The 15,871-nt window shown below is 38.6% G+C and overlaps 1 protein-coding gene across 2 annotated transcripts in view; it reads right to left on the bottom strand.

The window, feature by feature from the left end:
- Nucleotides 1-1,982: 1,982 nt before the first annotated feature.
- The window catches only part of LOC136836289 (serine/arginine repetitive matrix protein 2-like), a 327,543-nt gene continuing 313,654 nt past the window's right edge, over nucleotides 1,983-15,871 (bottom strand). For both annotated transcript variants that reach the window (XM_067100351.1, XM_067100353.1), the window contains one exon: nucleotides 1,983-14,115. In XM_067100351.1, the coding sequence (XP_066956452.1) occupies nucleotides 10,221-14,115 (3,895 nt within the window). In that variant the 3' untranslated portion in view covers nucleotides 1,983-10,220. The remainder of the gene's footprint in view (nucleotides 14,116-15,871) is intronic.

Raw genomic sequence — 15,871 nt, 5'->3', positions numbered from 1 at the left:
TCAGCAATCAAGAGTAAATTTGTGCGTATATGTCCGTAATCCTACAAGTAGAGCTTATAAGGTTCTCTTATTCAACAATGCGCTAATAGGAGAGTCAAAGCTAATAGAGGCATGTTGTGACGATCATCACCATTATTAAAAATTCTCAGTTGCATCTCACCTAAGTAAAGAAAAGAGTCACTACTTATTGAGGGTCCGTGATGGAAGGCGGAGGTCGCAGGAGCAGGTATTTCTCTCACTGATATGCTTCCGAGACGAGAGAGTCCACAACAAATTTATTTTATTCGATTAAGGAAGGAAAACCTGTCGTCTAGACCTAGGATGTCACTCCTTTTCTTTTTGGGGTTTGGGGTTGGAGTGGGCTATCAGGAATGTTGAAGGCGGAGCTGGGGTTCGGGTGAAAGGAGGAGACAGTACGTCTGGGACTTGCTATATACTTTAGTGGTCCGGTGTAAATGGAGGTGGTCACAGAAATCCAAAGGCCACCGGCACAGGTGAACTATCTCATTATCTTTACTCTAGGAATGAGTAGATCCATTTTGAATATTTATTATTGTCGAAGTAACATGAAAGAAAATGCTAGTAAGAAAGAAAGACATTCAAAATGCTTCAAAATGAGTAAATGAGTATTTCATGAGGGCACGCGAGAACTGCAGTCGAGATTCCTTACTACGTTCCATCACAGACCCACTGAGCTTAAATTCTTCCGTTTTAGACTTGAAGGTGATCTATTTCGTCTTACTTCCAGAGTTGCCTTGTATAGTTTCAGTTTTTATACTTCCTTTATCTTAGAAAAAAAAAAGACCGAGAATAATGGAAGGGGTAAACCTTGACAAAGACTTCGAAATCAAGTTAGATGATCACCTTTCCTTTTCTAAAAAGGAAGAAGAAGGCTTTGGATAGGCAACAGCTAAGCTTCATGTCGCAGAGAAAGTGTAAACAAACAGAAGACTGTAGTCTCCTCTACACCAGACAGAGAAAGAAAGAAAGAGAGAGATACACGTTTTTATACAACCGTTTCTCATGTTTACTTTTTTAAATGCCCGTTACATAGCCTTTATTGTCCCGTAACACTGAAAAATAGTCTAGTGATAACAACAACAATTGTAGAACACATTTAACAATAGCCGAGAAAATTTACATTCGTTACCGCCTCTCTGCTTGGTCATTTCTTAACTGCATTTGAAGCTCACTTAAAGACAAGGAAGTGCTTTGGAATCCTGGAATATTGGCTTACCACAAATTGCACATTATTCTAAGATGAAAGTTTTCCTTATGGTGTTGCAAAAAAGATGCTCCAGGTCTCTTAAGATTCGTTATACAGTATCAGACAATCTCAGCAGTGACGAAAAATCTATAATGCTTTTCTCTCTGGGACATGTATATTGAAATAACCAGTATTGCAACTGATGTATCATCAATGAGGACAAAAGCTGCAAATTTTCTTCCTTCTAATAGTTTCGTGATGGGAAGAAGTCAAGAATTTTCGAAATTTCGAAGGCAGTTTTTCGGTCTCACATGGGCACGTCTTTCGCAGACTCATTACGTCTTGCCGCCAAAGTTTGTATTAAGTAGCTTATGTTGGCGACAAAAGTGAAACTACACCTTTTTGTGTTTGAGCGGCATCACTTGGCAAAGATGCTGAGCTTACATTTTACACCAAAATTAAAAAAAAAAAAAAAAAAAAAAATTGCTGTGATGGCAGAAACCACACTTAAGATTTATAATATGACCATGACCTACAGTTACTTCATGGCGTATGTTGTGCAATTCTCTGATACTTTGAAATCGGTAATCATTCCTGAGTCTACGTCTTTGAACCCCCAGGCTCGAAAGGTGTAACTGATATATGTCCTATATACATATATATACAGTACACACATATATATATATATATATATATATATATATATATATATATATATATATATATATATATATATATATATATATATATATATATATATATATAATTGGTATCCATTGACAGAAGAGTCATGAATGTAAAGAAACTCTTAACCACAGGCGTCTTATAAAAAGTAAATAGACAATTCAATAGGTACATGTGGCTGTGACAGACATACTGGAATGAGGTTGCTTGTCCAGTGGATGTCCCAAGGGTTTATGTGTCTTATGTTTTTCTTACTTTTAGCACAGTGATGAAAATTACTCCAGACATGTTAAGTAATGACCAACCAGAAGAGAACTTGCGACCCGTATCACATTAATTGTAATTTGCCGTCTGTAGTTTGATCAATAGATAAAGAAGAAGAAGAAAGAAAAGAAGAATTTTATCATAACAATCATTCTTAAAATGTAAATGACAATCGACGATTTCGTTTATTACATATTCTTTTGTGACTGACATGATCAAACCTTAAGAAATATGTCCCTATAAACACTCCATCTTATCCTAACTGAAGCTGTTCAAGGCTGTACTTCCATCAAAGGCTACTAATTAGCACCTGTGCAAAAATTTCTCCTTACTCCTAAGGTACTGGATTCATCACCAATTTCATTTTGACGCTTCTCTGAAAGATGACCATATTGACGTGTTATTTCCGACCGCGATAATGATTCTCTTTGATTTTCCGCAGCAGACTTGGCATTTCACTTCTCCACGAGCCTCTCTTTGAAAACTGCGACTAACAATCCACGACGCTAACAGAAAGGAAAGGACAAGACAACAACATAAAATGATGAATGACACTAGGCGGGCTCCATGGTGGGGGTATCCCTCCCAGGAGACCCGCTTTGAACTTGTCGATTGCATTGAAGTAAACTAAACTATTTGTTTTATACATGTTTCGCGCACGAGGACAAAGTCCCTCCGATTTGGCATCAACGTGGAAATTCGGCCAAACGATGCCAATCCGATGTAAAGTCCAAAAGAAGTGGATTCCAAGGATGGTAGACCAAATTGGCATCGCTCGGGTATGATGTCAACTGGGGAACTGTGAAGCCGTGCGCGAAGTGTTTCCCATTCGGAATAGAAAGGCACATGATGAGTAAAAGTAAACCTTAATGTCGTCTAACATTAGGTTTACTTTAATCTCTACCAACATCCAAACTTTGAAACTCAGGAGAAACTAAAGTGAGGTTTGACGTGAGATTCTGGTCCTTTGTCGAGTTGATTGCTCACTAGAATTACAGTTGGACTTTCCTCTATCTTTAACGAAAAAAAAAAAAAAAATTAGGATTCAAGACGTAGCTTCATTTCATAGATAAACTTCAAGGGGAAAATATGAAGCAGAAAAAAGGGTTGATTTATATATAACTGCTAAAGGCCCAGACTACTCAAAATAAGATCTAAAGATCTGGAAGTGTCAGTCCTACAAGTAGTCCCTTGTCTAACAGCATGTAGAAAGAGATTAAACCTTATAGCCAAAACACTTGTTGGTCAGGTCTTTGGTTAGAAATAAACAAATTTAGCACCTAGCTGAGCAGTGCAAGTTACTATGCTATCCATAAAGAGCATTTATGACACCATTTTATTGTCTTTTTTTTCTATTTATGCTTTTATATTTATTTTAAAAATGTGTCAATTAATTTTTAAGTAACTGTTCTGGAATTCCACAATAGTGAGGTCTGGATTAAGGTCGAGTTGTATTAAATATTTTTTGGCTGGAAAATGGGTTCTCTCGCAATCTCCTCAATGAACCTCTGTCCTCTGTGAGTCTATCCCTCCTCTCAGTAGCCACGTGAGGGACTGGTCAGCAAAATGAGATTCAGTGAAGATTAATAGGTGGTAATACAATTAACGAGGGGGTTAGACCAGAGGTTCGTTGGTAGTTCACCAGCCATTAAAACACTGAAGATTTAGCAAAGGTCAAAAGTAGGATTTGTAACGATGTTTACGATTCCAAAGTGGACTTCCCAAGGTGATATTACCACCACCATTTCAACTTTTACCTCAAGAACGACTTTTACTGACTCAAATATTAATAACAATGATGCCAATAGAGGAAAAGAACACTCTTTCAACCAAACGAGCCATAACCCCACAACTACAGCGTTCAGATCTGCAATGTGTTGTTTTACTCGCTGTCACTGTCTTTTCAAGGACCAGAATCAGTACCCAACCTCACGAAGACTAAATGGGGACAATTGAACGACAGACTCGAAAAGAAAACAGACAATCCAACCAACGGAATGAAGATGCAGACTAAATCTAAGGTCGCACTCTGGAACGATACAAACTGTACGTCTAAGGCAAAGTTATCTTTCTTCTCGTTTTCTATTATTTACTTATAAACGCACAATTACAAAGGCGTCAGACAACTGGTTCTAGAAAACTTTTTAAATGTATTTGATACGTCTAACCTTCCTCGGCAGATACTACTGTTAACTGATTTTCTCCAGATCCTGACAACGTTATCCGCATATCGCCAGTTGCTGATACTCTGACGTCACCATAATTTGGGTAGGCCTACCTTCAGGGAACTAATCTTTCCTAATCCTGACAGTGTTTGCTAGAAATAGCTAGATGTTGATGTTCTAAAATCGTTCTGACCGGTTAGCCCCTGTGAAGTAATCCTTTCCAGATTCCTACAGTGCTAGTTAGATTAACCAGTTGCCAATACTCTGAAGTCTTCCACATTATTTTCTTCTCTTCAAGAACTTACATAAGTAAATATCTTAACAATCATCTTACAAATACTTTCATAATTTTTCCCGCATTTACAATAAATGATTTTTACCAACAATAACAATAATTCATTTTCTCATAGATTGAACATCTGAATAATTAACAATTGAAAATTAACAACTCCAAGGTGATTTCAGAGATAAATATGAGTAAAGATAAGATGAGTACATGAATTTTTATATACATAAAAGAATGAAAAACTTCTGTACATACAAATGGGCGTGTAAATAGGCATGAATGAATTTTAAATGGTATGTATGTGTTTAGATTTATGTTGATGTACAGTATACGATTTGATAATGTAACATTTCAATACACCTTAGAGTACAAAATGTACACAATTATATATGAGTCTTCAATACATTACGTGATCTCTTAATACTATAACATTGACCTGCAAATCCTTTATCAGATATTGCCTGCCTAGCTACGAATATCTAGTTGATGAGTTGCTGGCAGCTGACGTGAGTTCACGTTCCCATTATGGAGATTCGCGTGATGAGCTCCTCACGTTTCTTCTTGAGGCGACTGAGGTGCTTGGTTGCTGTGTAAGCTTCTCACTCCTGTTGCTACTTCGCTGTAATACTCAACACGAATGAGTGCCCTGCGTCCTGCTGGTATATTAGAGTGGGTTGCAACGGCCGAGTAAACATTGCCCCAGGTGCGGGCTTGCCAGAGTGCATAATGACTGCTGATTTTCAAATATTTACTGCTCTGTATTTTATTTATTATGCCAACCGTTGTAGCAGACGCTGCATACCAGTTAGACAAGGAGCTTTTATATTGTAGAACTGCAGTGCTTGCCACGAACGGTTCAGCTCTTTCAAAACACCATTATTTTAAAGGTTAGTCATAATAGTCACAATGGCCGAGCAACTCAATACACTAAGACACCTAACAAGACAAATCCAGGACTGGGACTCTCTAACTTAACCAGAATTCAGGGATGTTTAGGTTCCCGAAGAAATGTGGGCTAGTCAATCACTCAAAATAACGCTAAAACTCTGCTCTGAGATAATGATAGCAAAGACCAAGGGGATGTGCTTCATTTACAATAATTAATTCAAAAGAAGCATTTACATCTGTGATTAGAAGCTTACAATCAGCTCCTGTGTTTTACCAAAGTATATCTAGTGAAAGTTTCAATTCATGTTTGAACTAACTCGAGGACAGAACTGATAGAAAGAGATAACAGTTTCAACAGATGCTGCCGTTTCTTGAAGAAAAATGTAGCTCATTCCTGTGAACCTCCTTATCCTCCGATTAATCGACACATAGGAACCAGCACAAGAGTATCAACTGGTCACGGAGGCATACATTAATGCTTAAATTTGAATGCAATGTCATTCAAGCCTGCTAACTGTTGTTTAGAAGCCCCTTCCATGCCATTTCACAAAGATAATGAGGTGATATGTTAATATTTATACAAAGAAAAAAACGATCACAAGCACTGGTGCCTGATGCTGCGCTAATTTCAATCAACAACGAAATAAGCAGAGGAAATATTTAGGAGAAAGTGACTTGTCAACTTTCATCAGATAGAAATACCCACCGCGAATGTACTGGAAAAATTATGACCATCTCATTACCAGGGAATGCTGCCTACGTCGCCATACTTAGTACGAAAGTAACACATAAATATTCCACGGTAACAATCGCTAAGACCATGCAACTTCTGTCATAGTTATCCTTTCAAAACAGATTCATACAAATTAATCAAAGGACCTTGTTAAGGCATAACCTTAGTCCGCAAGCACTTCTCAGAAATAGTCTTACATCTGGCAGGTCACGTTCTTACCCTTGAGGATCGAGCTTCTGTGTATCCATGGAGGTCTGGTCCACCCATAATTCCAGGGACAACATTCCAAGCAAGGAATTTGTCCAGTGGTACGTTGACATGCTGATTATTTCAGCTTGTAACCCCTGCTGGGTTCGATCCTCTTAAGTCATTATTATGACATATAACATACATAAAACATTGTTTTACAAGAGGATATTCACATTAAGAGAAAAAATCACCTGAAATTGATACAATTATCAGACACGTTAGCTGGGAGGAAATTAACTCGGTGTTCTGCAATGGCATGAAGGGAGGTTCTCTGACTCTGGATAGTCCACACTGATTTCTTTGTGCTATGTCTAGACACACATGTGTGCATATATGATTGTTCTTGAGTTCACTGATGATAGGCGAAATCACACATGAGTCTTTAAATCGTTTTCTGTCGCTAACGGTAAGTTTCACCTGGAAAATTCTTGAGAATATTTTCTACACTGTAAGATTACAAACTAGGGAAGATCTAAATACATGCAATCGGTTGAATTCCTTTAAGAAGGGTTGCAGAAGGTGCTGTCTGATATTCATTAAAATAGTTATTCATTATCTTACGTAGAGTTCTTGCTAGCTAAGTTTGCTATGCACCTTAAGAAGTAAAGAGCAGCTGTTGGCGTGGTATATAATTACTTCAGAACGAGAATACTCAAGCCACGAGGCATCAGCAAAATGGGCCACATACTGTTAACATCTCAAATATTCCAGTACAAAATATTAAGTTTTTTATTTTTTTATTATGCACTACGTATTTAGAGCGTGTGTCCATCAATTATATTATGCAAAAACTTCAAATGATTACAATTCCTTGGACCAATTCCGACACTTAGAGCCTGAGTCAAACCCATAAGGCTGATATAGGTTGATGCCTCATGCTTGCAGCTTTCCAAATGTCATTAAGAGAAATAGGCATTTGGTAGTGGACCAAGCAAATTGATTAGCAGTGGCAATACCATGCAGCTGGAAAAAGTTTGAGTCACACCGAAAATACGAATGGGGTTGCGCTAAATCTGAATGTTTATTTCAATGAACAGGTTTTTATGAAGTAATACCGCACTTAACTATCCTTATATGGTTTTGTAAAGTGATCTCTTGTCAATACTATACTTCTTCTCAATGAACAATCTGCACTCTACTGTTATCTGGTCCAAAAGGTGAAATCAAATTGGACAATATCAAACTTGGTTCTGATAACATTGGTTCAGGCTAAAAGTCTCTTCCGTGTTTTCCAAGTGCGACATCGAACCTTTGATGATTCTTACACATAGCAGATTAAAATCGATATTTTCTTTGCTTTGGAATAGGTAGCTGGTAATATGATAACAGCATCCTAAGTTGACTAATTAGTTAAGTATTGAGGGCAAATGAGAGAACATACATCACTATTAGCATACAATGTCCTACAAAAATAAACCATTTCTATCACAGATGATGCTTCTAATGAAATGGTAAGGGGGAAGGGAGTGACTGAAGATGTGCACCAGAGGTAACTATCAAGGGTCTCTAGGAGGGCTAATGAGAATATATATACACTGTGAGTGATGAGGACAGGAACGAGTCGGTGTCTAACACTGCCACGTTGTGTGTGTGTGTGAGAGTGAGTGAATGATGTATCCGTGCAAAGGTGATTCCACATATTTGAATGAATGTTTACATAAAATTCATGGAAGGTGATACTTAACATCACCTCACTGTGATCCCTTACTGATGGTACACCTCTGTTCCACGCTATGGCACCTATGACTGGGGTTGAGGACCTAACCAGAAATACTGTACAGCATATCATTGCAATTGAAGCCGCTATATAATGAACATTGGCAGTAGGACAAAAGTTGTACAGTTACATTTCCGTCAAAAGACATCCGTACCAAGTTTTGTTACAGATACATGCACAAATAGCTTTGCATGAGCTTTCAGTGTGGTACGGTACAGTGCTGGTTATTAGACAAGACAAAAAGTTCAAATGACCACTTTGAAGCATTTCAACACCTACGAGTCACTTACAGGAGTCCAAGTCACAAACATGATTTGCAAAAATGTACGATTCACTGTTTATCACAAATGTACAAGAAGCTGTACACGTCCTACAGGGACTACAGCTGATCAGGACAATCACACAAGTAAACTGCAAAAATGTCTAGACTGTCCATTTCAAAAACATTTATATATCACAAAAAAGCTTTTTTTTTCTTGCAGCTGGGACTCATGCTTAAATACCTTAAAGGTGGGAATGTCTCTGAGGGCTCCTGCTGAATTACATGAACTAAAAGAGGCCTCAGTTCCCTCTGCCTTTAGCTCAGCACAAAAGGGCGAAGTCATCCCCACAATTAACACCATTGAAAAGATATGTTGTGTTACATAAACTTTGTTGTAGTGAGTTGCAGTGTTTATCATATTCCTGGTATTGTACTATAATCGTCAATGCTTCATAGGGAGAAGTTCAGACTATGGTAATCATACCTTCTAATACTTCAGGTGGCAATCAGAATCACAGTAATAACATAAAGCTATCATTATCATGCAAATTAATGCATTTTATTAATCACAGTAGATTGCTAATGTGCTACAGCTCTTCTTGGACACCTATGGAGTCCTGCAGTCACTTAAAATTCATTACTAGCAGCCTGCTTACTAAATTTATTTGAGCGCAGCAGTGTCTCTGCTCAAGATGACATAAGAGTTCACTTCAGTCTTTTTATGTAACAAATTACAAGATGCTGATATTCTTATGAAACTATTGATCAAGAAACAAAGGAAAGAGTTATGTTAGTAAATCACAAACCACTTTATCGGCTTCTACATACCAGCAACTAATCAGTAACATTCTGCAAACCTATTACAAGACCAGGGCTACAAAATGGTCAAACTGCCTTAATTAGATGAATATTCATCTTCAGATTGAAATAAAAATTCAGCTTTTTAATGATTCTGTCTCTTCAACTTCAAGCAGGCAAGATCTGAACCTTTTCATGAATTCTTAGACCTTTTATGACACCTAATTTTTCTGACGATTTCTTAGACTTCCAAAATAAGTTACTGTCTTGGAGCACTTCCACTTGAAATATTTTTGGACTTACAACATGCTATTTACTTTTGCATTGCATTAGTTAGGTGGGAATTTCCTATGAATTTAGTAAAAAGGATACTTCAAGAAAGTATCCAACAGAACTTCACTTTCACCTTTCGGAGCAGACACCTTCTTACCCCTGTTAAAATGCTGTCAGCATCCAAGAGACTTCCATTCCATTACTTGAAGCAGGGAGACTACACGGAGTGAAGGTATCAGCAATGTGAGGTAGAACTTAGTAAGGGATCCATGTATTATAGCTTTTTCCCTTTTCCTTCAGACAAGATACAAAATAAGGTACTTAGGTTTAAGGCATCTCTACTTCGGGCTTAGAGGAAAGTAGCAATGGTAAACATAAATGAGTGATTCAAGTTGAATGGAGCATGTGGTGATAAATGAGAAGCTTTATGACAATTTACAATGGACTCTAAATCTAGTGCTTTTAATGAAATGTGCTAAGTTATCCACTAAGCTCTGCTTTGTTTAATAGCAACCATGAGTTTCTCTGGTTTATTTTGAGTCTCGTCTTGTGATTGGTTACATCTAAAGAAAGGGTAATCAGAATTATATAAAAATTTTTACCTAAACATTTAGGTGCACATAGAAAAACATATAAAACAAGGCCAGTAGAGATTAAGTAAGGGAACAGTTGTAAACACAACAAAAGCTGATTGTCACTGTGCCAATGGGGCTTTTGTGTTTTTAGGAGAATTCAGGCCTTGCTTGCTGTTCACTGACGGTTTGGGAGAATTTGGTAAGGGAGGAAGAGGAGAACAGCAGGTCTTTGGAGAGTCTCTAAGAGTGGAAGTCTTGAAAACTTCCTGTCCAGGACTTTTGAAATCAATTTCTGGGGGTTTGGTTTGGGTTGGGTTGGGTTTGTGTGGAGTTAAAGGAGCATCTTTCTCTGAAGGTTTGGGGTTTCCTGTTGTTTTCTGTTTGTCTGCATTTATTTTATGTGCTTGTTTAACTTTACTTGCATCATTATTATCTATGCTTTTTCCTGATTGGCATTTTGGTGGAGTAGACTGTACAGTTGGACATAATGTTGTTGATGCTGACTTTGGAGCAACAACAGATTCTCTATGGTGGCCGGAATCTGCGGACGAATTGGCTTTCACAGATGGTATGTTTGGAGACGCAGTAGATGAATGAGATGAAGGACGTTGTTTTGGAACTGGGGGTGGATGGCTGTTTGTTGTTCCTGTAGGAGGGACAGTAGTGGATGGTTGTTGCACAGCTGCCACTGCTATCACCACTGTGGCTGAGCCACTGGCTTGTGCAACTACAGCTGGATTTGGACAAGGCTGTATTGGTAAACAAGGTGTACAAGATCTTGGATTTTGTGACTGAGATAACATTGCCACAGTTGGTTTAGGTGAAGGTGGTAAAGGAGGAGTAGGCCTTGGTTGTTGCTGAATAGGTACTGGTTGCTTTGGAGGAGTATAGACAGAACTCTGATGGGGAGGGGCATGTGGATTCTGCACTACAGGTTTTGATATTGCTGGCAAAGGCCCTGATTCTTTTGTGTCAGATGCACTAGAACATGGTTTTGATTGTGCAAGGTGTGATACTGTTGAGGAATTTTCTGAGACTTTCTTATGACCTGGCAAAGGCTCCTGTTTATTATTAGGTTTAGGGGCATTTGTTATTTTCTCCCCTTTCGAATGATGAACTTGTTGTGTCTGATGATGATGTTGTTCCTTTTGCTGATTTGGTTTCATAGTATGTTCACTTTGAGTTTGCAAATTGTGTTGGTCTTTCGAATCTATTGCCCTAGAACTGGTTGACTGACTTTTCACAGCAGTGGTCTGTTGTTTGGCTGCTATTGCTGGCTTTGATACTTGTTCCTTTGCTGGGGAGGGTGGTTTTGAGTCTCTTTGGCTAGAGGGCAATTTTGCTTCTATGATCCCTTTTGAAAGTTGTTGCTGAGAGTGTGCTGATGATTTATTTTGAAGCTCTTTTGTCAGAACTACTTGGCCAGATTTACTGGTGGTCTCCTTGTTACATTCCGAAGAGCTAATTGATGATGGTACAGCTTTTCGAGGTGGACATGGTGGTTTCTGTGATGAAGACTGGGAGTCCTTTGTTTGTGGTAGAACTTTAGCACTTGGTAAAGACTGTGAGGAGACAGGTAATTGTTGATGTTTATAATTCTGTGAACACGTTGTTATTTTAGCTGACTCAGCACCATTTGACTGATTTTGCAGGAGTCTTGATTTTGATGCCTGTTTAACAAGTGAAACTTGTCCCTTGGAAGTTTGGTTTACTTTTCCACCGCAAGTACATATTGGTTCTTTACTTAAAGGAGAGTCTGGTTGTTTCTCCTTTTTAGGCACTGGTTCAGGTTTTTTGTCTGGTTTGACAGATACTTCTGTGTTGTTTCTCCTTTTAGTAGGAGATCCTGAGTAGTCCTTTTTGATTGGAGATTCTGGTCTTTTGTCTTGTTTAACCTGAGGTTCAGATTTCTTTTGTCTTCTGGTAGGAGACCCAACTGGGCTTTCATGTTTCAAAGGAGATTCAGGTCTTCCCTCTTGTTTCAAAGGAGAATCTGATCTTACCTGCCTTTTAATTGGGGACCCAGGGGGTGTTCTATGAACCAAAGGAGATTCTAACTTTTTCTCATGTTTAATAGGTGAATCAGGAAGTTTTTCTGACTTTGAAGGTGAATCATGATGCCTACTTTGCTTCTTTGGAGAATCTGGTTTGGTCTGCTTTTTGGTGGGAGAACCAAGAGAACTGCTGCACTGCTTAGAAAACTCAGACTTATCTTGCCTGATGGAAGTATCTGATTTTAACTGCTGTACAGTGATGGGGCTTTGGACCAAACTATACTCTTTTGCTGGAATATTATGAGTTTTTTCATTCACAGAGGATTGGTTTACTATAGCTAATTTCTTTACTGGTGATTCATTAGAATTACTCTTGTTCATCTCAGCCTCATTTCTTTTGTCCATCCTTGCTTGCATGTCAGGCTTTTGTTCATTCGTAAGCACTGCTGTCTGGTGAGTTTTTGCTGGAGATTCTGATTTGAGGTTATTTTTAGTATTACTCTCAAGGTGTTCATTTAATAATGTTTTACCTTGAGCTGACTGAGAACTATTTGGCATATACTGTGGTTTATTTGGAGGCAATGGAGGAGGAACCCTTGGCAATATGGGCACATGGAGAACTGGTGGAATTTCAGTATTGTTATTTGTACCTTTGCCTGAAAAAGAGTTCTGCCTATCAAGGGAATGTTTACGACAACCAACTTTGGCATTTTCTGGAATTGGTGGAGGGGGAGGTCTTCGCTGGGGAGAATTTGTATTTGCATTTAATGATCCTTCTGGGAGGGAGGCCTGTCTTGCTAAAGGTTTCGTTGGTTCTTTTTTAGTCTTTATATCATGGTCAAGTGAAGACTGCCTCATTACCTTTTTCTCTTTCTCATCAGAGTCGTTGACAGAATTTATATTATCTACTTTTGAATTAGAATTATTTGCATTATTTTGTTTGGCAGATGTTTCATGTCTTGGTTCTTGCATAGATGCCTGTTTAAACAACTCGTTGTAAGGACATGGCGGTAGCTCACTTTCCTGTGAATGCTGATTATTAGCAGGCACGTGACAAGTTACCCATCGATATCTTTGATGTTGGGGAGAACTGAAGGGAGAAACATATATCTGAAGAGACTCTTCGTGTTCCTCCTCTGGAAGAGAGGATTGACGATACATGTGGAGATACGAGCCATAGCTAGAGGGCTGGTATTGTGGTGTAAGCTGTGACTGGCTGTGTTGCTGTGGAAGAGAGTTTTGTCTGTAAATTTGTTGGTTAGGTGAGAGTTGCTGTGTTGGTTGGAGAGGAAGAGAGGTCTGCTTTGTGATTTCTTGCTTAACAGGCGGTTTTAAATTTTCTTCCTTTCTATTTTTTAAAGAGTCTGTGTAATTGTCTACGTCATGATGATCAGAATTAGATTTTGAGGATTTGCTTTGAGAATTACTCTTTGAATGATTCCACAAAGAGCACTTCTTGAAAATGTTTTTAGGTGAATAAGATGAACCAGAATGCTGAGGGGAATTTGGGGCAGATGCCACTTTTTTGGGAGAAGAGCACGGAGAACTGCTTCGTTTACTGGAACCTACTGGTGAAGTTGATCGGTTTGGGGTGCCTGGTGGTGATGTATATGAATGTCTTGTTCCAAAGGCTGGTACGAAAGTATTCTTTGGAGAAGATAATGGCGAGCCATAGACTGGAGAATTGAGTGGAGAAGAGCTCATTGATCGCACAGGTGAGACATTGTGATTAGGACTAGTAGGTGCACTTCCGTGCCTGGGGGAAGTAAGAGGGGAAGAGCTGCGTCGATGGGTACTAGGTGACATTGACTGAGGAGGAGAAAGTTGGGGAGAGCTGCTTCTGCTGTGCGAGGGCCGTCGGATAAGAGGGGAAGGTGGCGTGGGACTGCTCCGACGAGGGGAAACTGGGGAACTACCAGGGCTGTTAGAGCCTCTTGAAGGACTGGAGGATCTGTGGCGAGAGGGACTTGAAGAACGACTGCCCGTACTGTCACGAGAATTTCTCCTAAAGAGGCCGACCCTGTGAAATTGCAGTACAGTATTATAAGCAGGTCTACTAAGTAATCTTGGAAATTTTTTCTGTGCAAATAATGATGATGCAGTGATTCTACATATGACAAAAGGATTAAAACTACATTACTTTTTGGCCATCGTTTGCTTGATATCAGTTAACATTATCTAACATTATGTAAACCCACTGAATTAACAACTAAGTTGTGGTACTTGGCAGACGTCGCTTATTACCAGGTCTAAATAGTGCTTTTGGTCCTACCAGTCCCAGCAGGTCCCAAAACTGGGTTGGATTGGTGGCAGGACAAATAGTGTTTTGCATATACATATATATATATATATATATATATATATATATATATATATATATATATATATATATATATATAAATATACATTGTTATAGTACAGTTTTTTTGTGTACTGAGGTGCGGAGAATGAGAGAAGAGAACACAAAAGGACTCACAACGACCACTAAAAACAAGAGGTTCTGAGGGCGTACATCAAAGTTCCTCAAACAAAAACTCTGAATTAGAATTGTCTTAAGTTTTTTTTTTACTAGAGTACTAATTACAAGTTATTAAAACATTCCTTTGGAATCTGAAAATTTATAAAAAGAATGACAGAGGTGTTAATAAATCTATGAATGCCATTTTAGAACCCTAGTAATATTACAACATGTGGTTTACTTATGGTTAATGAGTATGGCCTCAGACCTATTGCTTACGGGCCCATTTCGATTTTTCCTTTTATTTTCAATAGTCGGAATCAGAATACTGAAGTCAGTTTGTTATTGTCAGGAATATCTTGATCTGGTTCTAAAATAAAAGAAAAAAATCTGTGGACAAGGAACATTTTCGGGTCTGGATCCTCAGAGGAAGATGTGTGATTAAGAGAGGCTGTAAAAATCACAGAGCTTGTAACAGATGAACAAATCTTTTCCTGTTTCTCATGTTTACGAATATACTACTAATTGAATGCTCTGGTTGACTCTCTTTTCACGTTGGGGTACTTTGTGAAAATATACTGACAAAATAGGAAGGTTTAAGTGTAAGAGCTGTGGATTTTAAAGCATCTTTTAGTACATATGCTGACTAAAAATGCTGTGATCACATAACTCCAGGTGAGGACGTCCAGTACCCTTTTTTTTCTTGAAGTGACGTAATGTAAATCCTGTCTCTGATTATTAAATCATAATCTTACAATTTCCTTTACAGTGACAATACAGAAAAGGGAAATTGCTGGGTTTTAAAGAAGAGGACGCAGGAAACAAACAGTGAGAACACCAGGAAATTAAAGTTATCAGAAGGGAAACAGAAACCAGCGAAGTAGAACGATATGGATAACACTAATACAAGGAACAAACAAGTAAAAAATCGAGTTTTCTGTACAGCCGCTACAGCGTATAATCAAGGCCATCGAAAATACATCTATCTTTCGGTGGTCTCGGTATAATGCTGTATGAAACGCGGCCCATGAAACTTTAACCACGTCCCGGTGGTGGCCTGCCCTATATCGTTGCCAGACGCATAATCATGGCTAACTTTAACCTTAAATGAAATCAAAACTACTGAGGCTAGAGGGCTGCAACTTGGTATGTTTGATGATTGGAGGGTGGATGATCAGCATACCGATTTGCAGCCCTCTAGTCTAGGTAGTTTTTAAGATCCGAGGGCGGACAGAAAAAGTGCGTACAGAATAAAGTGCGGACGGACAGACAAAGCCGGCCCAATGGTTTTCTTTTACAGAAAACTAAAAGGGGGATA

Source organism: Macrobrachium rosenbergii, chromosome 56, assembly GCF_040412425.1.
Source record: "Macrobrachium rosenbergii isolate ZJJX-2024 chromosome 56, ASM4041242v1, whole genome shotgun sequence".
Classification (NCBI taxonomy): domain Eukaryota; kingdom Metazoa; phylum Arthropoda; class Malacostraca; order Decapoda; family Palaemonidae; genus Macrobrachium; species Macrobrachium rosenbergii.
The sequence above is the reverse complement of the archived record's forward strand: the minus strand, read 5'-3'. Positions and strand labels throughout refer to the sequence as shown.